This window comes from Marmota flaviventris, chromosome 8 (assembly GCF_047511675.1).
Source record: "Marmota flaviventris isolate mMarFla1 chromosome 8, mMarFla1.hap1, whole genome shotgun sequence".
Lineage (NCBI taxonomy): Eukaryota > Metazoa > Chordata > Mammalia > Rodentia > Sciuridae > Marmota > Marmota flaviventris.
In genome coordinates, this window is record NC_092505.1 from 41,820,898 (window position 1) to 41,846,465 (window position 25,568).

At 39.5% G+C, this 25,568-nt stretch overlaps 2 protein-coding genes and 1 pseudogene across 2 annotated transcripts in view; 2 read left to right on the plus strand and 1 right to left on the minus strand.

Moving 5' to 3' along the window:
* The window catches only part of LOC114105189 (peroxisomal bifunctional enzyme-like), a 35,222-nt gene extending 34,872 nt beyond the window's left edge, over positions 1-350 (minus strand). Inside the window, exon 1 of the mRNA XM_027951568.2 lies at positions 122-350. Within this exon, the coding sequence (XP_027807369.2) occupies positions 122-195 (74 nt within the window). The 5' untranslated portion in view covers positions 196-350. The remainder of the gene's footprint in view (positions 1-121) is intronic.
* Positions 351-11,275: 10,925 nt separating this feature from the next.
* LOC139701321 (BTB/POZ domain-containing protein 3-like) lies at positions 11,276-12,908 on the plus strand. The gene is made up of 2 exons (XM_071615803.1): positions 11,276-11,757; positions 11,864-12,908. Exons 1-2 carry the CDS (start codon positions 11,402-11,404, stop codon positions 12,894-12,896), a joined length of 1,389 nt encoding a protein of 462 aa, XP_071471904.1. The 5' UTR covers positions 11,276-11,401; the 3' UTR covers positions 12,897-12,908.
* Positions 12,909-22,340: 9,432 nt separating this feature from the next.
* On the plus strand, positions 22,341-25,278 carry LOC114105112 (transmembrane protein 101-like; annotated as a pseudogene).
* Positions 25,279-25,568: the final 290 nt, after the last annotated feature.

Below are 25,568 nucleotides of genomic sequence, written 5' to 3' on the forward strand. Positions count from 1 at the left end.
CTCCAGATGTCAGTGTCCTTCTCAGTTTCAACCAACAGGGAGAGTCAAAGGTTGCAGAGCCCAAAGATCAGCAATGCCCTGCTGTCCCGGCGCTGCGTGCAGAGCGGACGAAGCCTGTTACCTGATCGCGTTGACCGGCGGGTTTCGGAGGCGGATCAGAGCCAGGGAGTGAGGCAGCCGCAAGTACTCAGCCATTTTCCTCTGTCGCCAAAGTTGCCTGTAGTTCCGGCCACTGAACACAGCCGCTTTTCCCTGCGCGCTGGGCCAGCCTTAAGAGGAGGGTCGCGTGCGCTGGGCCAATGCGAGCCTGGCGCCGCCTCCCGCTGCCAGACCGCTGTCTGTGGCACGCGACCCACCTCCCTTCTGGGCTCCTTCTGCTCAGGACCCGCCCCCATGCTCAGGCGATGTTGGCAGCCTAGTCCTTTTCATTGCCTCCTATCCTGTTCTCACCCCAGAGCTGTGCACAGATGACCAATGTAGCTAGTGGAATTGCCTTTTTGCTTTGCAACTTCCTGGCCCAGAAGCGTTAGCTTCTTGGTCAGGTTCTAGGTTATTGGAGTCAGGCAAGCTGTTCGCATCCCTGTATTCATTGACCTCATGATCTTTAGGTACAGAAGCAAGTACCTGGCGCCTTGACAATTATGTGAAATGATACACGCCTGGAATAGAAGTACTACATATATCATTCATGCCACTCAAATGAGGATGGTACTAATGTCAACCAATTATTTACAAAAGTCATCTCTAATTTACAGAGCAATCCTGCAACTCTAAGAGTTCCTCGCCTGCCCAATCCTTCGTTTTCTGCTGCTTTTCGAAGGGCTGGGGTTTCTAATACTTCATCTGTTCGTCTGGGAACTGAGCACCTCTCACTCATGTTCTGGACCTAGGTTTAAGACTAAAGATAACAATACCCACCCCTTCCCTCCAAAAGTCCCAGGTGGAACAAGGTTCTTCTAAATGTGCTTTCCTCTCCTGATCACCATAATCCATCAAGTAGTCAGGAGGCAGTCTGGAAGTTTCAAGGAAAAAAATATATGTGAAAATTTTCTTCACTTGATGTTTTACAAATTTTAACAACGACTAAGGATTATTTTTATTCATATTCTTTTATAGCTGAAAATAAAAGCAGTTTCCCACAACTAGAGAATTACTGACTTCCCTAAAGTCCTGGTCACAAATAGCAGTCACAACCCATTCAGCCCAGCAAGGACAACTATCTCGACCATCAAAGCCAACATACAAAATCACTAAAAGCACAGTGCATGTGCCTCTGAATGCAAACAACCAACCACAGCTTCTTGGGAAACAATCAGCTTTTACAGTTGATATCAATCTTGATCTAATGCCTCTGAAAATGACTAATCCCTAATTCTACCTTGCCAAAAACAAAACAAAACGAGATCAAAGGTCTGTTCTGCTTGCAAAAACACTGCATGACCAGCCTAGTTCTCCCTGAAGTATGAAGCAATAAATTGAGCTTTGTCTTCATGGAGCCGCCAGTCTGTAGGGGGAACAATTCTGCCATGGCATCCTACCAACTGAAACATCTCCATAAGGGCCAAATAGGCAAAGCTTAACAGCTCTGACTGGCCTGAAATTCCTCTGCAGCAGGAGGAGAGAAGCAGCATGGTGTGGAGCCATCTTGAGGCAATTACTCATCTCTGCCTTGTAGGAGTCAATGATGGGCCATTCCTCCTCTATCTCTCTTGGTTCATTTGAAGGCAGACCTTTTTGTCTTGCACCCCCATGTTAGCATACATCTGCAAACTTCCATGCAAATCCATAAAACTGCCCATGGTTGTTTTGAGTTGCCTCCTTAACAGGCAGGGGCTTGGGTGAGACCAAGGAGACCCCTGAGGTCAAGGGGACACTTGCTCTAAGTTGTCTCAGTGCTGATCTTGTCCTGATCCTCAACAACAAAGCAACTCATCCACCACTCTATTTGCTGCCACACTGTGGAAATGGATATACAGGGAGCTGAGACCATGATGATGATAATATTTGTCTGCCTGTGTAAGTAATGAAGTGTCTCTCTCTCTCTATCTGTGGGTTCCTTACTTGCAGAGTCCAAGGAAGTGTGACAAGCTAATTCAGTAGGAGCCCCATGCTGTTGTTTTTTTAGACTGCCTGACCATTCAAAGGTCTCTTGATTGTTGGCATGAACTGTTATATTCTTAAATTTCTTCTCATTTAATTTGTATCAATGAACACTTCTCAACGAGATGTCATTCCTTCTGACTAAGCACCTGCACGCCATGTTATGTTGCTGCTTTTGCTTGTTAAGCACGTTGTTTTCACGGTTGTCATTCAGTGTTTCATGAAAGCTTGAGACAAAGATAAAAGAATGTAAAACTATAACTAAGCACAAAGTCCAAAGGGTAAATTGTGAACTGGATTCCAATGCAAATACAGAACCTCTGCAAGTTAGAATGTGCAAATCTGTACTAGTAGTAAGAACAGAAATGTCTGTGTAAAGCTGCATTGGTGATCTGTTAGTCCTGGAACTCAGAGTGTTGTGTGTGAAACTTCATTCAATTGTGACCTGAAGTCCTTGAAGCTGACTTCTCTAGTAAGCCACTCAGGTTTTTGTTTTGTTTTGTTTTTGTTTTTTTTGAAACAAAGTAATGCTTTCTTGCTATGGTGATAAAATCTCTCACACACTGTCTCCCATGATCTTTCCTATTTCACTATGGGATAGAGAGAGACACTAGGCCCAGGGGAGGGCAGCCACAGATAAAAGAAGCCCAATTGGTTTGTGAAAGAGGGATATCCATTAATTGGAACTAGTATAGACTGTTACAGAAGCAAGACATAAATTTGCATCTGTGTGTAAAAGATGTTTACTCTGTACTAACTACAACAATGAAGAAAAAGGCCATGCATACAATTTTCCACAGTGAAGCTGGCTGACATTTGAACAGAAAAAGTTTTCAGAGAAGTGTTTGAAATGAGAGATGGGATTAAAAAAGAAATTCTTCTCTATACCAATAATATCAGAAATGCCTATTTATTATAATTTTCAGTGACTTGTTCAAATGTCAAGTGTTGACCCTTGTGGGAGAAGAGGGTGAGTTTGTGTGTTCCGTGTTCAATGATAAAGATATGCTACCAGGATACCCAAAGACCAACTGTGGCAAAAATTACTCAGTAACATGTTGATTACCTTCACCAGCTGAAATGCATCAACAATGTTTTACTAAGCATGTTTTCAAGGATCATACCCATGTGCTACACATCAGAGCTAAACACAGCCAAAAATTGAGATGAGAATGCATTGAGATTTGCTATTGAGTGAGCTTTTCTTGTCACCTCAAGTTTGTAGGTAGTTGTCCTTGATGTTATCTCTCTCAGATTCTGAACTAAAAGTCATGCAAGAACAAGAAACTTCTTCACTGAACAAGCAACTTTCCTGGCATCTTGGCGTTCTCATGATTCCAATTTCATTTTGTTTAGAAAATGCCATTAAGTTGTTAGTCACAGTGACACACACCCATGTTCCTGTGACTTGGGAGGCAGGATTGCAAGTTGGAGTCCCTGTTTCAAAATAAAAGTAGCTCAATGGTATAACATCCCTGAGTTCAATCCCCAGTACTGGAAAGGAAGGAAGGGTGCCACATTAGGCTCTCTCTACCAATGTTCCACCATGTATTTTACTAGAAATAATATTTCATTTTAATGATAATCCCTTTCACCTTTTCCAAAAATTGACACTATTTGGAAAGACATTATAGATAGACATAAGTTTGAGAGACACCCAGGTAATTTATCCTAACATACATCCTTCCTTTCTTCCTTCCTTCCTGTCTTGTTTGTACCAGGGATTGAACCCAGAGTGTTTAACCACTGAGCCACATCCCAGTTCAGTTTTTATATTTTATTTAGTGACAGGGCCTCACTAAGTTGCTGAGTCTGGCTTTGAATTTGTAATCTTCCTGCCTCAGGCTGCCAAGCTGCTGGGATTATGGGCATTATGGGCACCAAACCCAATTAGCTGATATGCCTTCTAAAATAAGAAGTCCTCAACAACATTCCTAGACCAAGATTGTTTGCCCACCCCTCTATGAGTGATTTTAGTGATGAAGACCCCAAAACTCTACATAGTAGTTATTTCTGCTCAATAAAATAAATGGTCTTGAGACTGGAAGTGTAGATCAACACCTATTTAGCAAGTACAAGTCCCTGACTTCAATCCTCAGCAGAGGGGGGAAAAAGTTCTGTCCCCCCAGAATGTTCCACTCACCAATTCTACTTATATGTCAGAAATTATATACTAACTCTTCTTTTATTAGAATGGTCTTTCGTCAAATATTTAAGGATGCTACCAAGTCCATCCTAAGCGGCCCTTTTAAGGCTCTTTCTCATGTACTAATATATCACATATGATTCTCTACAGCACAATGACCATAGTTAATAATAATATATTCTTGAAATCTGCTAAGAGTGGAGATCTTACTATCCCATGCATACACACAAAAAGTAACAATGTGAGGTGATGGATGTGTTAACATCTTGCTTGGGAGAAGTATTTCTCGATGTGTGTGTATATCAAAACATCACATTGTACACCTTGATTATGTACAATTTTTATCAATTATACTCAAGAAACCTGAACAAAGTTAATGATCAAGAGACTGCCCATTTTTGTACATTACAACTTTGAAGTACAATAAAATGAAAACTCAAAGGGAAAGAGCGGGTGACAGAGGGTAGAGACCAAAAGCGGAACATGGATTTAGAGAGGCTGCTTTTCCCTAAAAGCAGAGATTCTTTTTTGTTTTTTTTTTTTTTTTTTTTAGGTCTGCCAATAGCTCCTGGGTAATCAAAAGCAGAATAAAGCCTGGCATCCCTGTCTTTATTTTATGTCTGTCTAATTTATTATTTTAAACTCTGACATGCTCAGCTCTTCATGGAGCCATGTTAACAATTTAAGGTATATTTATCTGAAAATTAGCAATCTAAGGTTTGTTAGCCCTAATTTTATCCAACTTGTCTCATCCCCTTTTAAGATTGATAAAAGATGTGCAGGGGCATTCTACTATCAGCCTTTACAGCATCAGATCCCTGAAGCAGTGCCTAGAAGTCTTTTTTTTTTGGTCAGGAAATTTTATTTGAACATTCTAAAGCAGTAATGCTTTAGATGTTACTTAAGTGTCCCAGACAGGATTAACAAAATTAAATGTTTCTAAATTACAAATTTAGTTCCTGTAGGAGTCTCAGAAAAGAAACAGAAGAAAACAACCCCCCTCCCAAAAGAAGTATGACACACACATTTTGAAGAAACCCCAATGTTTCATGCAATGGTAGGCAAGATGTAAAAAGCCAACCAAATTCACACATTTCTACACCAATCATCATCAGAAAAAAGTACTCCATAGTCCATCTGTACATCCAAACGCATCTGGGAATCTACACCTACATTACATTATTTAATGTTATGTACATTTATTACCCACCCCCTTGCTTTTAATAATTTCTTATGTAAAGCCTTCATTCAAACTCAAAAAAAAGATTTTAAGACTAACCTTAGGGGAAAAAGATAATCACTTTAGACAGTCAGTTAAAATGTAGTTTATCTAAATCTCAAAATGTTTAATAAAAACAACATCTTCTCCATTTAACACTTGGCTTTCTAACTGTACAGTAAATTGCATTGAAGAGAGTACACCTCTATCTTCAGACTGTATCTTCTTTGGATGGAATTAAGATATAACTGGATAATTTTAAGATAAATAAATGGGAAGCTGGTCCAACTAAGATGACAGCAGATATATTACATGCAGAATTTAATGTTTTTTAATTCTCTTTTTTTTAAAAAAAAAAAAAAGATGCAGTTGAACTGGAGGAGAAAAAAACCTATAACAGGTCAAAAAAGAACCCAGATTCAATATATAAAAATGTCCCAAAATAGGTCGACGATGGCAGTAAAAATAAGAGAAAAAAAGTAATCTTTCTGGAACATCATTTTTCAATAATGTAGAAACACTAAGTGCCAGGAAGATTTCTACTCATGTAATTTTAGCATCCAAGTTTCCCTCTACTTATTTTATTGGAACAAATGCTTTAAATAGACTATTTGTCCTCTTCACTGAAGAGAGCTGGTCTATTTCATTTTTAATGAGCTAGTTTTTGGGAATATTAGCCATGTACTGTAGTAATGCCTACTGCATAAAATCCAAGGATCAATTTCTCTTTCATAGGGGTGGAACTTGCACAGCAAAAAAGCACAAGAAGAGATTTGGGCTTAACACTGGGTACTTTGTGGGTCTCTTTCGTGGACGGCTTAAAGTAACATCTATTTCCATTGATCCTAGGTTCATACTGACTGCTTTCTCCTAGAAGTCTTTAGTCATTGTTCCTTCCAGGAACAGCAGAAGGCAGGCACAGCACCCCGTGATGACAGCACCCCTAAATAGGAGCAATCATCTCATGGCAACTGATCCCCATCTAGGATCACAGGTCTGATAGATAAAACATCCTGAGCAACAAGTGGAGATCACCCCTCAAGGGATAAAGATTTTTCTGGAGTTATCTTGAAGAACCAGAACTGAAGTAATAGGCAAACAAGACCATCATTTGACCAAGACTGCTTAATTATTTATGCACATCTCTTGCCTCCTGTCCCAGTTCTTCCTCTACTTAAACCTAGGCTCATGTCAACAGTTTGAAGACAGGGCTGAGATGCTAGATCTCACTTTCCCTTCCCCAAAATGAATCTATTGATTAAAGTTTCCTTCTCTGTTTTTCACCATTACCTTCTCTGCTTGGTTTTTGGAGCGATGGCTGGACTCCATTTGTTGGGACTCCCAGAGTCAGGCCTCCAGTAGTAAAAGATGAGTACTAACACATTGACCTTTGATCAAATCTAAATAGATAACTAATGGGCAGATCATTTGTTTTATTTTATAACAAAAATTGGATTATTTTTCCCCCCCAGAAGCCATCTATGAGCCGGGTGTGAACTGAGCCAGCCATAGGCAGGGAAGCCCAGTTTGGGGAACTCCCAGGCAGAACCCCTGATGTGAGAATGCCCATTTCACCTTGACACCCTGTTCTAGCTCCCACTCAAGTTCAAATGGGTGTAGCCTGCCAAATGCCAATCAAGCTGTTTAGCACAAGACCACCACCACACCAAGAAGCAAGCACCCAAACAAGACTCCTTCCACTGAAACCTTATCCCTGCCTTTGATGTGCTCCCCCTTAAATAAAGAATTGGGCCTTTTTCAATTGTTCAGTTCCAGTTCCTACCAGGACTGGAAGACCCATCAGGTATTCCGCTTTTTAAATCTAATATTTGGCTTTGTCTTATTTCTTACTGATTTAATTTCAGACTTTTTCCCAGGCAGCTCATACCTCCTGAGCAGGAACTACTCTGTCAGGGTGCTGGTCACCCCATCATAATTTTTATCTAGCAATTCTTTTTCCTGCATATGATCTGATTCCTGAAGTGAAAGTACTCCAGAAACCTGTCTTTTTTCAGGATTTATGTGTGCTGCCATGATCTCAATTCTCAGCCCTGGTCAATAGTTCATCCAGTTCCTATCTCATGGATCCCCAGACTTTAACTTCCTATCTCTCATTTCCCTTTGGCACCCAGAGATTGGCCTTTTCTGCCTTCAAAAGTGCTACATGTGAGGGCTGGAGTTGTGGCTTAGTGATAGAAGATTCACATAGCACATGTGAAGCACTGGGTTCAATTCTCAGCACCACATAAAAAACAAATAAATAAAATGATATTGTGTCCATCTATAACTTAAAAAAAAAGTTCTACACATGAAAAGTAATTCTAGTTGAATTGAACCCAAGGGTGTTTTACCACTGTGCTATATCCACCACTCTTTTTATTTCTTATTCTGAGACAGTGTCTTGGTAAATTGCTGAGGCTAGCCTATAGCTTGAGAAGCTACTCCCTCAGCCTCTCAAATCACTGGGATTACAAGTGTGTGCCACTGTACCCAGCTAGTTGTTGCTATATTTAATCCAAAATTTATCTGGGTTTGCAGGAGGAGGAAGATATTACTTTATCTTATGGAAAAATTCCTTATTCACCTGGAAATTCCTTATTCTCATAAATTACTCTTTAAAATGTTATTTTAAGCATACATTCTTCACAAATTTTCTTTGAAAATAAAAGTATTAATTACTTTCCAAATAGACTTATTCTTCCTACCATCAAAGTTTGTTGATCCTAATGATTAACTGAAGATAAACAGATTCTGAGTTCTCATTACTGATTTATTACCATTTTATAGAGCTTCACATTACTTGTCAAATGTCACATCTAAACATAGTATACCACATCTCATTGCATATGCAAACATGAAAAGGAACTAAAAAGGCATTTGTAAGTGTTTATAAAGTTTTGAGTTAGACTTTCAGCTGTACTAATTCTAAATTTGTCAGAAAAGCACACCACTAATCTATTTTCAGTGTAGGGTCTGCTGGGGTTATCTGTGTATTGAGAATTTTGATTGCTTTTAGAAAAATGAAGATAAGCTTTATAAAATGTCTTACGAAGATCCTTTATTAGTTATGTAATAATACTAATATGTATTATTTGGGTCATGTAAGTGATTCCAAATGGCTACAGGATAATTTAGCAAATATAAATACATTTTTGCCTAATGGTCAATACATATAAGTTTGTGAGGTTCTGTAACTCCTAGTAAGAAACAAGTTTTGAAAATTATTGATTTATACACTAATAAATACATACTATATACCATACATTGTACTACTGAATATTACCATTCAAGGAAAACAAGATGGGTAAGTTCCTTTTATCTGTAAAACCTTGTCATTCTAGAAAGGTAGATATATAGTAAACATGCAGACATAAAAGCAGATAAACAATACCAGACTGTGGTTATGGTTAGGAGGAAAGATTCTATTACAAAGAATAGGTTGGACCTACTCTAGAGAGGGTGGTCAGGAAAGGCACCTGTGAACAGGTCATATTGTGGCTAAGTGCGGATTTGAAGGATAAGAAGGAGGTTTATTAGAAGCTTACAGCATGAGAGCCCAGAAGGCGTTCAATGATAGGATGCTCTGGGGTATGAGAATGTCATGGCAGAAACACCAGCAAGAACAAGACTCTTTTGCAAGAAAGAATTTTTCAAGTTCTACAAGCTGAATTAAGGCTATTATTAGGGTAGATTAGTGCAGAGGAGAGAGTGTGAAATAAGATCCTAGAGGTTGGGGGAGAAGGCCAGGTCATGCAGGACATTCAAAGAAAGCCATGTTAAATGTATTAAAAAGCAGTATGCTATCTATAAGAAATCCTCTTTAAACACAAAGATATAAATTGCTTAAAAATAAAAGTATAAAGGAGATATACTTCAAAAGAAAACTGCAGTCATTATAATTGTATCAAAGTAGATTTCAGAATAAGAACTGTTCCCAAGGATAAGTAGGAATATTACCTAACAAGAAGAGGGTTTGTTGACCAGAAAATAAACAATCTTAAATACTAAAAACATAAACACAGAGCTTCAAAATATACAAAAGAAAGTCAAATCTCCCTAAATTGATATACAGATTCAGTGCCAATCCAATTTAAATCCTGTATTTGTTTTGTCTTACAAATCCAAAAGTTGACTCTAAAATATACATGGAAAGGCAAAGAAACTATAATAGTTAAAACAACTTTGGAAAAGAATAGTAAAGTTTGAGGGCTCATACTGACTAATTTCAAGACTGCTAATAAGGCTCTAAATTAAGTGTGGGACTGGTGAAAGGGTAAACATACAGATCAATGCAGCATAATAAAGGACCTCTGCACATTTATAGTCAATAACTTTTAAATAAGAGCCAAGGGAGGGGCTGGGTTTTGTGGCTCAGCGGTAGAGCCCCTGCCTAGCACGTGTGGGACACTGGGTTTGATCCTTAGCACCATATAAGGATAAATAAATAAAATAAAGATATTGTGTCCCAACTACAACTAAAAAAATATTTTAAAAAAAGAGCCAATGTAATTCCATAGAGCAAGTCTTTTAAACCAAGGGTGCTCTCACAATTGAATATCCATATGCAACAAAAGAAATTCCAACTAATATCTAACTGTATACAAAAGTAACTAAATTCAACAGGCTGACTGTAGCTCCTAAATATTTTGTATTTTGCAAAATATTATCTCAAAATGCAAGAGTCACATAATTAAATGTGAAACATAAAATTTCTAGAACACAAAGGAAGAAATCTTAGTGACTGTGGATCAAAGAATTCTTAAACAGAACACAGATAGCACAAATCAAAATAGGAAAAAAATGTTTAATTGGGCCTCATTGACATTGAAACTCATCTCTGGATATATTTAGAAAAAAAAAAAAAGAATCCTGTCACAAACACATGTCTCTAAGAACTAATATCCAGAATTTACAAAGAACTCTCTCTACCATATAGTTTACAAAACAAACAAATTAAGCCAGGTGTGATGGTGCATGCCTGTAATCCCAGTAGCAAGGGAGGCTGAGGCAGGAGGATCACGAGTTCAAAGTCAGCCTCAGCAAGTTATCGAGGCACTAAGCAATTCAGTGAGAGCCCATCTCTAATAAAATATGAAAAAGGGCCGAGGATGTGGCTCAATGGATAAGTGCCCCTGAATTCAGACCCCAGTACAAAAAAAATAAACAAATAAGCGAGTCTATAATTTGAACAGATATTCCACCCAAAATTATACAAATGACAAGTAAGCACATGAAACCAACATCATTAGTTATCAAAGAAATCACATTAAAACTACAATGAGATACCACTACACATACATATTTAAATAGATAATATAGGAGGGAACAAAACTGACACTAGGGGGGCTGGAGTTGTGGCTCAGTGGCAAAGCATTTGCCTACCATGTGTAAGGCACTTGGTTCGATCCTCAGCACCACATAAAGATGAATAAATAAATAAAGATATTGTGTCTAGTTACAACCAAAAAATAAATGTATATTAAAAAAAAAACTGACAAGAATGTGGAGCAACAGTCATTCATTCCTTTTCTGATAAGAATGCAAAATAGCACAGCTGCTTTGGAAAGCAGTTTGGCGGTCTCTTAAAAATAAAATACACGAGAGGCGCGCGCCCGGCCGCCGGCCGGAGTGCCCAACTGCGGCGGGGCCGGGCCGGGGGCATCGGGTTGTCGGCCCACCTCGAGCCAGGGCATGCATGGGCTCCTGGGACTCTCGCCCCGGTTCGAGAGCAGTTAAAGTGGTTGGGATCAACTCATGGATCATCATTCTCAAGTTAAACCCGAGAACCAGCAGAAAATCCTAAAGAGACGGTAAAGAACAGGTCCAAGAAAAGCTCAAAGAAAGCAAATAACAGCAGCGGCACTAGCAGTAGCAGCAGCAAGTTGCCCCCAGTTTGTTATGAAATAATTACCTTGAAGACTAAAAAGAAGAAGAAGATGGCTGCTGATATATTTCCCCGGAAAAAACCAGCTAACTCCAGCAGCACCACTGTCCAGCAGTACCACCAGCAGAATCTCAGCAACAACAACCTGATCCCGGCCCCCAACTGGCAGGGTCTCTATCCCACCATTAGAGAAAGAAATGCGGTGATGTTCAATAATGATTTGATGGCAGATGTACATTTTGTGGTTGGGCCACCAGGTGGGACTCAGCGGTTGCCAGGACACAAATATGTCTTAGCTGTTGGGAGCTCTGTGTTCCATGCGATGTTTTACGGAGAACTTGCCGAGGACAAAGATGAAATCCGTATACCAGATGTCGAACCTGCTGCTTTTCTCGCCATGCTGAAAAGGTATTGCTGATTTTTTGAGTTACGTGTCTTTTACCAAGATGAAATAAAATAAATACAGGAAGACTTCAGATAAAGTACCTAGCACTTTAGCTAGAAAAAGTTAAAGATATATCTATTGTGATGAAATTGACTTGGCTGCTGACACAGTGTTGGCTACACTGTATGCTGCCAAAAAATACATTGTCCCTCACCTTGCCAGAGCCTGTGTTAATTTCCTGGAGACAAGCCTGAGCGCCAAGAATGCCTGTGTGCTCCTCTCCCAGAGCTGTCTGTTCGAGGAGCCTGATCTGACCCAGCGTTGCTGGGAGGTAATCGATGCCCAGGCTGAGTTAGCTCTCAAGTCTGAGGGATTCTGTGATATCGACTTCCAGACACTAGAAAGTATCCTCCACAGGGAAACTCTGAATGCCAAAGAAATCGTGGTTTTTGAGGCAGCTCTCAACTGGGCTGAAGTAGAATGCCAGCGACAAGATCTAGCCTTGAGCATTGAAAATAAACGTAAGGTCCTAGGAAAGGCACTGTACTTGATCCGCATACCCACAATGGCCCTTGATGACTTTACAAATGGTGCTGCCCAGTCCGGAGTATTAACTCTCAATGAGACCAATGACATCTTCCTCTGGTACACTGCGGCCAAAAAGCCAGAGTTGCAGTTTGTGAGTAAAGCCCGCAAGGGCCTTGTCCCCCAGCGCTGTCACCGTTTCCAGTCTTGTGCCTATAGGAGCAACCAGTGGCGCTATCGGGGTCGCTGTGACAGCATCCAGTTTGCTGTTGATAAAAGAGTGTTTATTGCAGGCTTTGGGCTGTATGGCTCCAGCTGTGGTTCTGCAGAATACAGTGCCAAGATTGAACTCAAGCGGCAGGGTGTTGTCCTGGGGCAGAACTTGAGCAAGTACTTCTCAGATGGATCCAGCAATACCTTCCCTGTGTGGTTTGAGTATCCTGTGCAGATCGAGCCGGACACCTTCTACACAGCCAGTGTGATACTGGATGGCAATGAACTCAGCTACTTTGGACAAGAAGGCATGACGGAAGTTCAGTGTGGCAAAGTGACTGTCCAGTTTCAATGCTCCTCAGATAGCACAAATGGCACTGGGGTACAGGGAGGGCAGATCCCTGAACTTATATTCTATGCTTAAAGCTTCACTTCCCCAAGCAGTGTGAGCTTGGGTGCACATCTGGCCCCTCCTTGCTTGATGCTTAGCTCATCTGCAGATATGTGATCAGTGCAGGTAATTTGTTATGAATGAAGCGGTAGGCAGTTTCTAATTTCTTTTACCCTTTTTAATTATGTACAGGCTAAAATGCAGCATTCCGCTTTTAACTATATGCTTAAAAGAGCCAAGTTCTTACTAAGGCTTTGTGGTTTTCAGAGTTGCATCTATACACCTGGAGAGATTATGCTCTCTCAGATGCCCCACCGACCTCCCAGTTTCATGTCTCTAAAGAAAATTTTGGATCACCTCAAATTTCCTTTTGGATTTTATTTGATGAATGGAAATAGTCTAAAATAATAACAATCAAGAGTTATTTTTAAACAAAGCCCATCCCCCCAAAAAACCAGATAAACCTCAGTGTACAATTTTGAGAGAAATTTTACTTTATAATAAGTAATAATTTAGAATGTAGAAAGTAGTCATGTTTGGCTCTTACATTTTTTTCTTTTAAAGTTGTTGCTTCTCACTTTGCTTTTTTAATCTTAAACCAATAAGATTATTACACATTAACTCAAAATGGCAGTGTAAAATAAGAAACTAAGGAATTGAGTGGTGTTTTATAGGCAAAGGAGACTTCTATTCTTTTAAGAAGACAAGGTAACACAATATGAACACTTCTTTTGGAAGTAATGAAATTATAAAAGTTTATTGTCAATAGAAAAAAATTGCAGGCCTGCTAATTTACAGTAAAGGTTTTAAAAGAGAACCTAAAAAATCCCATACTACAAATACTTTAATTGATAATGTGTTTGAGAAAAGGCACTCTTTTCTTGCCACATAGCTTTGGGTCCCTATCATTTGCTTGTTTTTATAAATCGTACTGTATAGAATTCCTGATCCCTTTTCCCCCATTTAAAAGAGGACCAAACATTTCTTTAGAGGAATGGAGTAACAACTGGTTTTGTAGCACTACATTGTTAATGTCATAAAATACTTTTATTTGTTGTTTTTTTTTTTATTTGAAATATACTTTATCTAATCTTTGAAAAAAAAATAAAATACACATTAATATGAACCAGCAATCTCATTAGGAGGTATTTCCCCAAAAGAAATGAAGACATATGTCTCCACAAAAACATGCATGCAAATGTTTATAGCTGCTTTACTCTTAATTGGCAAAAACTAGAAACAACACAAAGTCCAACAACAGTGACTGGATAAATAAACTGCAATGCATTCACACATTGACATAGTAAACCACAAAAGAAAGGAATGACCAGTGATACACTCAACTGTAGGGATGAATCCAAGGGTACCCACAGTGAGTAGATGAAGCTACATCTGCCATGATTCCATTTATATAACATTCTGAAATACTACAAGAAGTATAAAAAAGGGTTGCATATTGCATGATTCTACTAGAAAACATTCTGGAAAAGACAAAACTACAGAGCACAAAAACAGATCAGTAGTTGCCAAAGCTAAGGAGGTTGTCCATGGGACATCAATATAAGGCCCAATCCACCAATGTTCTATACCATTTTCCTGTCTTCTTAGGCAAATATTGCCAAAATCCTGTCAGATCTGATTAACCTTGAAGGATAGTAAGTCTAGAAAAAACAAAACGTTCTCTCTTTTATGAAACATTGATGATTTTTTTAAGTGTTTTGTTTCTTTTTTTTAATATTTAATTTATTTATTTTTATGTGGTGCTGAGGATCAAACAAACCCAGGGCCTCGCACGTGCTAAGGGAGCGCTCTACCGCTGAGCCACAACCCCAGCCCAACATTGATGATTTATCCAGTATTTCCATATATATAGACACCTGGTAGAAGTATGAATTTCCTAGGCACTTCCATCGAGTTCTACCTTACGGCATAACCTGAAAAACTCTGAAACACAGCTTTGATCTCTAGCTACTTTCTTTTCTAATGCCTAGAGATCTTGGTGTGATTTCTATCACTCTAAGAATGTATGAGTCAGTTGCATTTAGTATTAAAAATATGGTAAGTTTAGATTTTTTAAAGTTTTACTCTAGGCAGAAATATTTTACTTATGTCATAAAACAGAATGCCATTATTCATACACTGTCTTTATTAAGGATGGCTACATTGAACAAGAAGAATCAAATGCTGGGACAGATCTGAATGTATGGTATTTAATTGAGTACTTAAAAGTAATGTCTGAGTTTAATTATTTAACAAATATTCATTGTGTGCCCACCATATGGATCACAATTTTTAAATTCAATTATATACTTCTCATTAATAGAAAGTCTCCAAGTATATAAACATGACACTTGAGTTATTTTATTTTAAAGGGGTGCAATGATTGAATAAGATTAGCAATAAAATATCACTTTTACACTCTCTTCAAGGTGAAGAGCTATCGAAATAACTGTGTATAAAAATGGAAAACTTTTCACATAAGCTCATCTGTGAATCCGTGATCCTATTTAAAGTGAATATAAAGTTAAATACATAAATTCAACAGGCTGACTGTAGCTCCTAAATAAAATACTTTAAAAAGCATCACAACTTTGGTCACATTTTAATAAGCTCGGCATAAAACGTATATCACTATAATGCACAGCTTCACAAACTGCTAAAAATTATTAGCAATAATTCTTTATTATTCAAATGACATATTACTAGATGAAGTTTATAAAACAGTAAAACCACTTTACTGATAGATTCATTTTAGTGAAAATAAAATTTTGCAAATTTGTAATAAAGGAAATAGCTCCTAAATTTAAATTTTATGCATAATATTTTTTGAAAGCAAGTGGCAAGACTAAGACAAAACTACATTTATGCTAACAGTTCTAATACACTCATTAGTTTTTGAACAAAAAACAATATAAACAACATCAGGGAATCCCCCTGCTGGCTACTAGTGTCAGAGACAGAGAATCACTAACATCATTCATAATTTTTTTTAAAGTTACTCTAACACTTTGAATAGAAGAATAGTCTACAATTTCTGTTGTTCTCAGACTGAAAATTGAGAGATTATAATTCTATAATCATTTGACAACAATCTGCATAATGTTTGACTTTCTCAAAAAATAAGTTACCAAATTGTATATTCCCTGAGTTTAATATCAGACAAGTCCAAATTGAGGGGCATCATATAAAATAACTGGTCAGTTCTCTTTTAAAGGATCAAGGTCACGAAATGAACAATCAAAAAAGGCTGAGGATTCTTCAGCCTTACAGATCACAGAAGATTATAGAAGACTGAAGAAACATAATAACTAATTGCAACATGACATATGGATCTGATTCTGAACAACAAGAAACACAGAGACAGATCTGAATGCACCGTATTTAATCAAGTAATTAAAAATAATGGTATGCAAGTTTAATCATTTAACAAATATTCAGAAAGCACATAAGTGGAACAAATGGGGAAATTTCAATAAAGTGTATGGGTTAGATCACTGATGTACAAACTTTTTTGTATAAAGTGCATACCAGTAAATATTTAAGATTTATTGACCACATGAGGTTTCTATAGTATGTTCTTCTATCCTATTTTTAAAGACCCTTAAAAAATGAAAAATTAAGTCAGCAAAATGGTGCACACTTGTAATCCCAGGTATTCAGGAGGCTGAAGCAGGAGGATTACAAGTTCAAGACCAGCCTGGGCAATTTAGAGAAACCCTAACTCAAAATGAAAACAAAATAGGACTGAGGATGTAAGTCAATGATGCCTAAGATGAGTGAGACCCTAAATTCAATCCCCAGCATGGTACAGGAAAAAATAGTGAAACATCTGTTTTTAACTCGAAGGTCTTACCAAAGATGCAATAGGCCTGATTTTGATATTTATAGTATTGAACTGGAATAATAATAGGGAATTTGAATGAAGAGTGTATAAGAAGTTGTAAAAATATTGTACTATCTTATAATTTTTAAAGGATGTAATTATTTCAAAATGAAGAGCTTCAAGTTAAATAAATAAATAAAATTAAAATTATGATCAAACTACTCACATGTCCAACTAACTAGCTCATACATAACAAATACAACAATAAAAATACACACAATACTCTTTTTACTTCCTTGAACCACTGCCTAATGCTCTTCCTCTGTATGGACTACTCTCACCTCCTCACTCATCCCAGAGGCCTTCACAGGCAGATCCTCCCTGCACTTCGAGCTGTCAATCCAAGGTCACTTCCTCAAACAAACCTTCCCCACTGTCACCTTCCCCACCTTATTCCACACTCCAAGTTTCTATACCTTCTTTCTTAACAGAAACGGCAGTGGTAATCAAATGCTTATTGGTGTAACCAGTTATTTCATGTCTGTCTAAGTTTCAAGGTATAGAAACTTGGAGTGTGGGATAAGGTGGGGAAGGTGACAGTGGGGAAGGTTTGTTTGAGGAAGTGACCTTAGATTGACAGCTCGAAGTGTAGGAGAGCAGAAATCATGGCTCTCCTCTTCAATGCTGTATTCCCAGCACCTAGCTCAGGGCTCTGTGTACAGCAAATGCTCCAGACAGCAGATGGATGACAGGTGGGGTGAGGAAGTTCTTCAATGTGTCACTAGAGGAAGCTAGAACAAAGAGACAGTATCAGAGATGGACTAGAAAGTAAGTTTCTCATTAGAAGAAATAACTTACTAATAACACTGTCCAGTGATGGAATCAGTGGCTTTCTAAGCCTTTACAGAAGCTGAAGGCCGTCTTTGATATAGAAAAGATCCAAAGTAACAGGTTAGTCTTACATCATTTTCAAGTTTCTCTAATTTTATATTCTGATCAATAGTATTCATAAACAGTTACAGGACACTCACATAATATACTAATTAATTAATTAGCAGAATGACTATGAATTTAACAATGTTTTATAAAAAATACTATCATAAAATACAGGTAGAGCAATGTGACTAACAAGATCAACACCGCCATTTAACAAAATTAATAATAAAAGAGAAACAAACTTATCAACAGGGGAAAGGGTAAGTATGGTGAAACCATAAATTGATAAAATTATATGCAATAAAAGGTAATTACTTAAACAGATGTGCTAACAATATTAACTATATAATGTAATCTACATACTGCCTAATTAAATATATTTTATATTATACAAAACTATTTTTATTAAAATTAAAGAAGTGATCATATGCTTGTTCATATAATTCTGAGAACAAACTTAAAAGCAATAAGTGATATGACATCCAGAACATAAAGTCCATGTTGGAAGAAATAGATCAAAATATAAATAACATTTTTATAATGATTATACAACAAAAGTCAAACACCCACTGATATCTTGGCTTACAGAGATCCTCAAAGTGAGTAACTAAAATATTGCCAGCTCTTCTTCCAGTGTGCCTTCTGAGATATAATCCTTTAATTAAAATAAATTTAAAACTTTCTTTATTTAAAAAAAATCTTTTTAAAACTTTCTTTTTTAAGTATCTTTATTTAAGATAAATTTAAAACTTTCTTTTCCCCTAGGAAGTCATTTTATGATATGTAGATTACATTATAAAGTGATCCTGTAAAAATATTTCACTAGGGCTGGGATTGTGGCTCAGTGGTAGAGCGCTCGCCTAGCATGAGCGGGACCCGGGTTCGATCCTCAGCACCACATAAAAATAAAGGCATTGTGTTGTGTCCATCTACACCCAAAAATTAAATATAAAAAAATTTCACTAAAGTTTTAACTAAAAATAAACGTATTGAGGTGGGTGTGATGGTGCAGGCTCTTAATCCCAGCAATTTGGGAGTCTGAGGCAAGAGAATTGTAAATTCCAGTCCACCCTGGAAAATTTGGTGAGATCCTGTCTCCAAAAATAGGCATGGTGGTGCACACCTTTAATCCCAGCGATTCAGGAGGCTGAGGCAGGAGGATTGCAAGTTGAAAGCTGGCCTCAGCAACTTAGTGAAGCCCTAAGCAATTTGGTGAGATCCTGTCTCAAAATAAGAAATTAAAAATGGGCTGGGGATGTGGCTCAGTGGTTAAGTGTCCCTGGGTTCAATCTCCAGTGCCAATAAATAAACATATTGAAAGAAGTTTGTTTTTCAATACAAAAAGCAATGAAATAAACAAGTATTTCAATTCAATTTGTATTTGTAACATGTGACTATCACATCATCATTTAAATCCAAATTCATCCTTTTAAGTACTATAAGAAGTCTGTGGTTTTAGAATATTCACAAAATTCTACGAACATCAGTGCTATCTGGTTCCAAAACATTTTCACTGCCCTGTAAAGAAACCCAACCTATATTTATTAGCAGCACTCCTTTTTTATTTTTATTTTTCTGGTATGAGGAATTGAACTCAGAGGCACTTAACCACTGAGCCACTTCCCCAGCTCTTTTTACTTTTTATTTTGAGACAGGGTCTCACTACGTTCCTTAGAGCCTCACTAAGTTGCTGAGGCTGGCTTTGAACTTGGGATCCTTCTGCTTCAGCTTCTGGAGCTACTGGGATTACAGGCATGTGCCATCACACCTGGAAACTCTTGAGTTTTAACTCATCAAATTATACATTAATTATGTGCATGTTATATCAGTAAAGATAGGAGGGAACTATGTTAGAAGATGAGAGGACAAGCTATAAACCAAAAGTATTTCTAAAACACAGAGAAAATATTTTCAAATCACTAGGCAAAGACTAGTACCTAGAAAACAAAGGATTGTAAAAATTCAACAGTAGAAAGAAAAACTAAAAAAGGATAAAAGACATGAACCCACAATCACCATCACCAAACAGGATACACAAATAGCAAACAAGAATATATGAACATTAGTCATTAGATAAATGCAAATTAAAACCAAAATAAATCATTAGTACACACCCATCATTGTTTCCGGAATGTTTGGGTCCTCAAGAAATTCATATCTTGAAATCCTAATCCTCAATAGGATATTGGGAAATGGGGCCTTTAGAGGTCATTTGGTCATGAGAGTGGCACCCTCATGAATGGAATTAGTGCGGTAGGAAAGAGATGGCAGTGAGCTCCCTATCCCCTTTTCTCAATTTCCACATGAAGAACAGAGGTAGAAATCCAGCTCAGGGAGTTTATGCTGAATCTTTTTCCTATGGGAACCAGAGGGTCCTTAACAATTACTTCTACTCTGTCTCAGCCAGTGTTTACCCTGTGAACTCAGGCACATCTGGAAGTCACTTTCCCAAAACAGTTAAAGAGAAGTGTGGATCCAGGGGTGATTCAAGACAGAGATTCAGAAAGTACAATCTGTTTTTACTTGGAGTTTGAAATAACCAGTAGAAGAAGATGGGGAAAATTTTCCAGACAGGTGTCACTTGACTGGGGATAAGGGGGTGCAACCAATTTCCTTCTGAGCTCTTTGACTGAAGGACCAGCTGAAAGAAATTGGGAAGATGGAGACAAAAACTCACATTTGGGTGGTGGGCATGCTACAGGACACCTGCTATGCACCATCCTCCCAAGAGTGGTCTGTCACCCCATCCTAAAAGTAGAACTCTGGGGAGACACTAGAAACCCAGATGGCAATCCCCAATCAACATCTACACCGCCCTAGAGGTATAAGGATTTAAGCATTTCTGAGTAAATACCCCAAACAAGGTCCAAAGTTCAGCTTTGAACTCATCCCCAGAAGCCAGAAATTCTGAAATAGACCTCTGCACCACTTCCAACCAAGAAAAGCAATGATCTAAGACATCTAGACAAAATCGCAATAGACGGTACTTTGAGTTCCATACTCCTAGACTGGCAAACAGAGGAGCTGAGAGCCATTTCAACCATCTATATACTTGCGATCTATTCCAGCAGGCAGAATAGGAAAATAATCACAAAAGGAGACAGGGTTTAATATCACCCAGCCTCGGCCCCTTCTAAGAGGCTCATAGCCCAAGAAGCAAATGATAGAAGGGAAGTCTAGAGTAGGGTGCAAATACTTAACTTCAGTTACCTCAGTTGGAAAATTTAAGTATTTTTTAATTAAGAATTTCTTCTTTTCTTCTTTAGTATTGTCAATTTTTTATTTGTTGTGCTGAATATATTTGTTGATTAATGTGTGTATATATACATATATATATGTGTGTGTGTGTGTGTGTGTGTGTACACACATATATTCCTAGTTTTTTCTCCTATGTTTTACTTTTTCTTTTATTAACCCTTTACTAATCTGTTTTTCTAAGAGGTAGTGACCTTTTTTATTTCTTTGGTTTTTTTTTTCTTTTAATTTATTGGGTTTTTTTTTTAGAGAGAGAGAGAGAATTTTTTTTTAATTTAATTTTATTTTTTTAATATTTTTTTTTTTTAGGTGTAGATGGACACAACACAATGTCTTTGTTTTTATGTGGTGCTGAGGATCGAACTCGGATCCTGCCCGTACTAGGCGAGCGCTCTACCACTGAGCCACAATCCCAGCCCCAGAGAGAATTTTTTAATATTTAATTTTTAGTTTTCGGTGGACACAACATCTTTTATTTTATTTTATTTTTTTAATGTGGTGCTGAGGATCAAACCCAGCGCCTTGAGCATGCCAGGCGAGCGGACTACCCCTTGAGCCACATCCCCAGCCCCAGTTTTGTTTTTTGTAATTACAGGATTAGTATCTCCTCTCAATGTAGTGTTAGAGACTGGACATAGTAGCAAGTTCAAATTAAGTGAAAATATTGACACCAAGATATGTGCCAACTCAGGGCACATAGTAAAGAGAAAGCAGCTCACTAAAAATTTCCGGATGTAAAAGTAGAAGAGAGAATTATTCCAGAATCTGGGTAGAAATACTAACAATATGAAAAGTCAAGGGAATAAACCATCACAAATAACTCACAACTGACCCCGTGTACACTATCGTAGAGGAAATACTAAACAAATAATTTAGTAGATTGATAATTAAACTGTTCAGGGAACTAAAAGAAGATCTAAGGGATAAATTAACAGAAAAACAGGAAGTGAAAGAACATTTGAATAAAAGATTCTGAAAAAGAACTAAACAAATCTTGGAAATAAAAAACTCAATGAATCAAATTAAAAATTCAGTTGAAAGCATCACCAATTGATTAGACCATTTGGAAGACATATTCTCAGACCTTGAAGACAAGTATATAATCTTGAAAATAAAGTTGACAATAAAGAAAAAAATGTTAAGAGATCATGACCAGAATATTCAAGAAATCTGGGATAACTAAAAATCTAAGAATCGCTGTGTGTGGTGGTGCATGCCTGTAATCCCAGTTGCTCTGGAGGCTAAGGCAGGAGGATCAAAAGTTCAAAGCCAGCCTCAGCAGCAGCAAGGCACTAAGTAACTCAGTGAGATCCTGTCTCTCTGTAAAATACAAACTGGGGCTGGGGATGTGGCTCAGTGGTCCAGTGCCCCTGAGTTCAATCCCTGGTACCAAAATAATAAAAAAAAAATAAAAATAAAAAAAATCTAAGAATCGAGGCTGCCGCGGACTGCCCTTTCCCAAGATGGCATCGAAGATAGGTTCGAGATGATGGATGCTGCAGCTGATCACGCAGTTGGGTTCGGTGCTGCTGACATGCTGCCCATTTTGTGGCTGCTTTAGTCAGCTCATGCAGAACGCCGAAAGGGCCGAGGCGCCCCACGCCGCCGCCGAACACGGTGGGGGGCGATACGGCCTGTCCTGAGAAGTGGGTTGCAGTGATGTGGGAAAGAAGTTGGGGCCCAGAAGTTGGGACTCTTGGACTGGGAGGAATTGGTGCCTTGAACTTGGGAGGGGTGCTATATGGTCTGGGCATCTGGCCAGATCTGATGCGGTGGTTCTAGCCATGAGAGGGGTCTTCAATTGAGGGAGCAGTGGAGCCTGGGGGGAACTCACGGGGTCTCAAGGCTCTTCCCGGTTTTATTCTGTCCTCATTGCTTCTCGGCTCGCAGGAAGCCCGACATCCCAGTGCCCTACCCCTACTTCGACATGGGGGCAGCCGTGCTGTGTGCTAGCTTCCTGTCCTTCTGAGTGAAGCGGCGCTGGTTCGCGCTGGAGGCAGCACTCCACCTGGCTATTAGCACCTACACCGCCTACCGCCTACGTCGGAGGCTACCTCCACAGATGAAGGGGACTGGCTGAAGGTGAGCGTATTGGCCCCAGACGGGGGAGCTTCAGACCAACTCCCAGGGCACTTAGTGGGCTTGCGTGGTGTGTTCATCAGATGTGTATCCTGGGAGGACAAAGTCCTTAGACTTGTGTAAAAGGGCAGAAATGGAAGATCCTTAAGCGAGCACACAAACCTCCCCTTCAGTGTGTGGAAACTGAGGTCCAGAGATGGGAAAGACTTTTTACTGAGATCATATTACATCATTCTTTGGTAGGATCAGAACCCAGGTCACGTATTCTAAGAATCCTCTAAACTATTAGTTTAGTAATCCCAGATTTATACATCAACAAGAACCTTGGTGAGTATCTGGTCCAACCATCTAATTTTATGAAATGTAATTAATCTTAGTGCAGCATTTAAACCTGTAAATGTCAGAACCTATGCCGAGCACTACAGGCTTAAAGGTAAGGTTGGAAAAGGACTGATTTCGCAGAAGGGACTGTCAGTCCAATAGGGGAGGCAGATATGTGTACAGTTACAGGAGGGTGAGTTCAGCCCTTCTTCCCTCCCTCTCGCCCTCTCTTCCTTTTTCTGACTCTGTTCTATACACTGTATAGAGGAAAGAACACCGGCTGAGTCTCCAGACCTACCGGATGGGGAAAGGGGCAATGTGTGGTGTCTGAGTTCTGTCACTTACTTTCAGTAGGACTGTGGACAATTTTCTGAACCCCTTTGGGCCTCAGTTTCCACTTCTGTAAAAAAGAAATATCTATCTCTGCTGTATCTGTCAACCACACTTAGAAATAAGAGGGATTATCAGTTGGAATCAGATGTGTAGAGATGGGCAGTTCTATCTCTGGGAAGCCAGGAAAAATGTGGTGGTTGCAGTTCCTGACTGGAGTCTCCTTGTCCTGGCCTTAGGTTGCCATTATCGTACAGTTGCCATTATCGGTGGCTTTCTGGTGCTAGCCAGCGGTGCTGGGGAGCTATACCTTCGGAAACCCTGCAGCTGCTCTCTTCAGTCTACCGGCCAGGTGTTCCTGGGCATCTACCTCATCTGTGTGGTAGGTTGGGTTTCTAATGTTTGGAGGTGCCTGACTGGGAATGAAATGTGAGCCCAGGCCTGACAGAACCCAGGAAGATAGTCAGAACAAGGGCTTGCTGATGGCCTGGCTGGCAGTGGTTTCCCTGGACAGCTTCTGGGCCTCACCAGCCCTCCAGGCACCTTAGAACTACCTGAGAGCCCTTCTTCCAACATTAAACCCACCAGGTAGAGAAGTCGGATTGACCATTCAGTTCCAACCCTGAAAGACAGGAGAACAAGATGGGGTGGTTTCTCTTACGGGTTCAGCCTCTAGAGGACTGGGAAAGTGGACAGAGGAGAGGTTTGATGGGATTGAGCTAGGACTCTGCCACCTAGAGCTGATGGGGTGCACCTTGGGTAGTCAGTCATGATTCTCCTTGGTGCTAGGGGAGGCCAGTGTGCAAGAGTATATGAACAGGCCCCAGGTACTTGGCCTCATCTTAGTTGCCAGGTATCAAACCCTTGTGCAGGACTCCATGTGGGATTCCATAGTAATATTCAGAGGTGGGACCCCCCATTGTGACTGTGGATATATACTTCCTTCCTTCAGAAGCCCCAGGGGGCCAGGCATAGTGCTGCACACTTGTAGTCACAGTTTCTCAGGAGACTAAGACAGGAGAATCACAAGTTTGAGGCCAGCCTTAGCAACTTAGGGAGGCACTGTCTCAAAAAATTTAAAAGGGCTAGGGGTATAGCTCAGTGGCAGACTGTTTGCCTAGCATATTCCATTCCCAGCACCGCAAAAAAAAAAAGGGGGGGGGGGAGAGGAAATACAGCTTAACCTGCTGGGGCCCTGTAGTCAGAGAGGGAAACAGGTCCTACTTTCAAGAGTCCCCATTCTGAGAGAGGACTTAGTGGCCCATTTTGCAGCGCTGATTTGCAGGTGCCATCCCATGGATGGCCTTCCCCAGATGGGCATCCCAGCCTGTTGGAGAGTCTTAGAGGATGGTATGTCTCCAGGCCTACTCACTGCAGCACAGCAAGGAAGACGGACTGGCATATCTGAACCATCTCCCAGGAGAAGAGCTGATGATCCAGTTCTTCTTCCTACTGTATGGCATCCTGGCCCTGGCCTTCTTGTCAGGTTACTATGTGACTCTGGCTGCTCAGATCTTGGCTGTCCTGCTGCCCACGGTCATGCTGCTCATTGATGGCAACATTGCCTACTGGCACAACATGTGATGTGTAGAATGCTGGAACCAGATGAAACTCCTCGGCGAGAGTGTGGGCATCTTCGGGGCTGCTGTCATTCTGGCCACTGATGTCTGAGTTTTACAGCAAGAGGCTGATATGGGCACAGGGAGCTACTGCTTCAATGGCCCTGTTGCTGTTTATTTATGCTTCTTGGTCTGTTTGATTCTTTGGCTCCCCCCCATTTTTTTTTTTTTTTTTTTGGCATAGTTAAGAGACAGGTCTCTTTTTCGGTTCCTGGCTTGTCCTTGGGAAGGTGGGATCCCTGAACTCAATGCCTCATGTTTTTTTTTGTTGTTGTTGTTGTTTTTCCTGTTTGTTGAGAGGAGAGCTGAGGCCAGCTGCTTCCTGGGTCCCCAGGAAGGGGA

What these genes read in the sequence shown, in the direction of transcription:
- LOC139701321 (XM_071615803.1), top strand. Translation starts at nt 11,402, where the DNA reads ATGGCTGCTGATATATTTCCCCGGAAAAAACCAGCTAACTCCAGCAGC. An exon ending in TTTCTCGCCATGCTGAAAAG is followed by an intron (nt 11,758 to 11,863) that starts GTATTGCTGATT and finishes AAAAAGTTAAAG; the next exon opens with ATATATCTATTGTGATGAAA.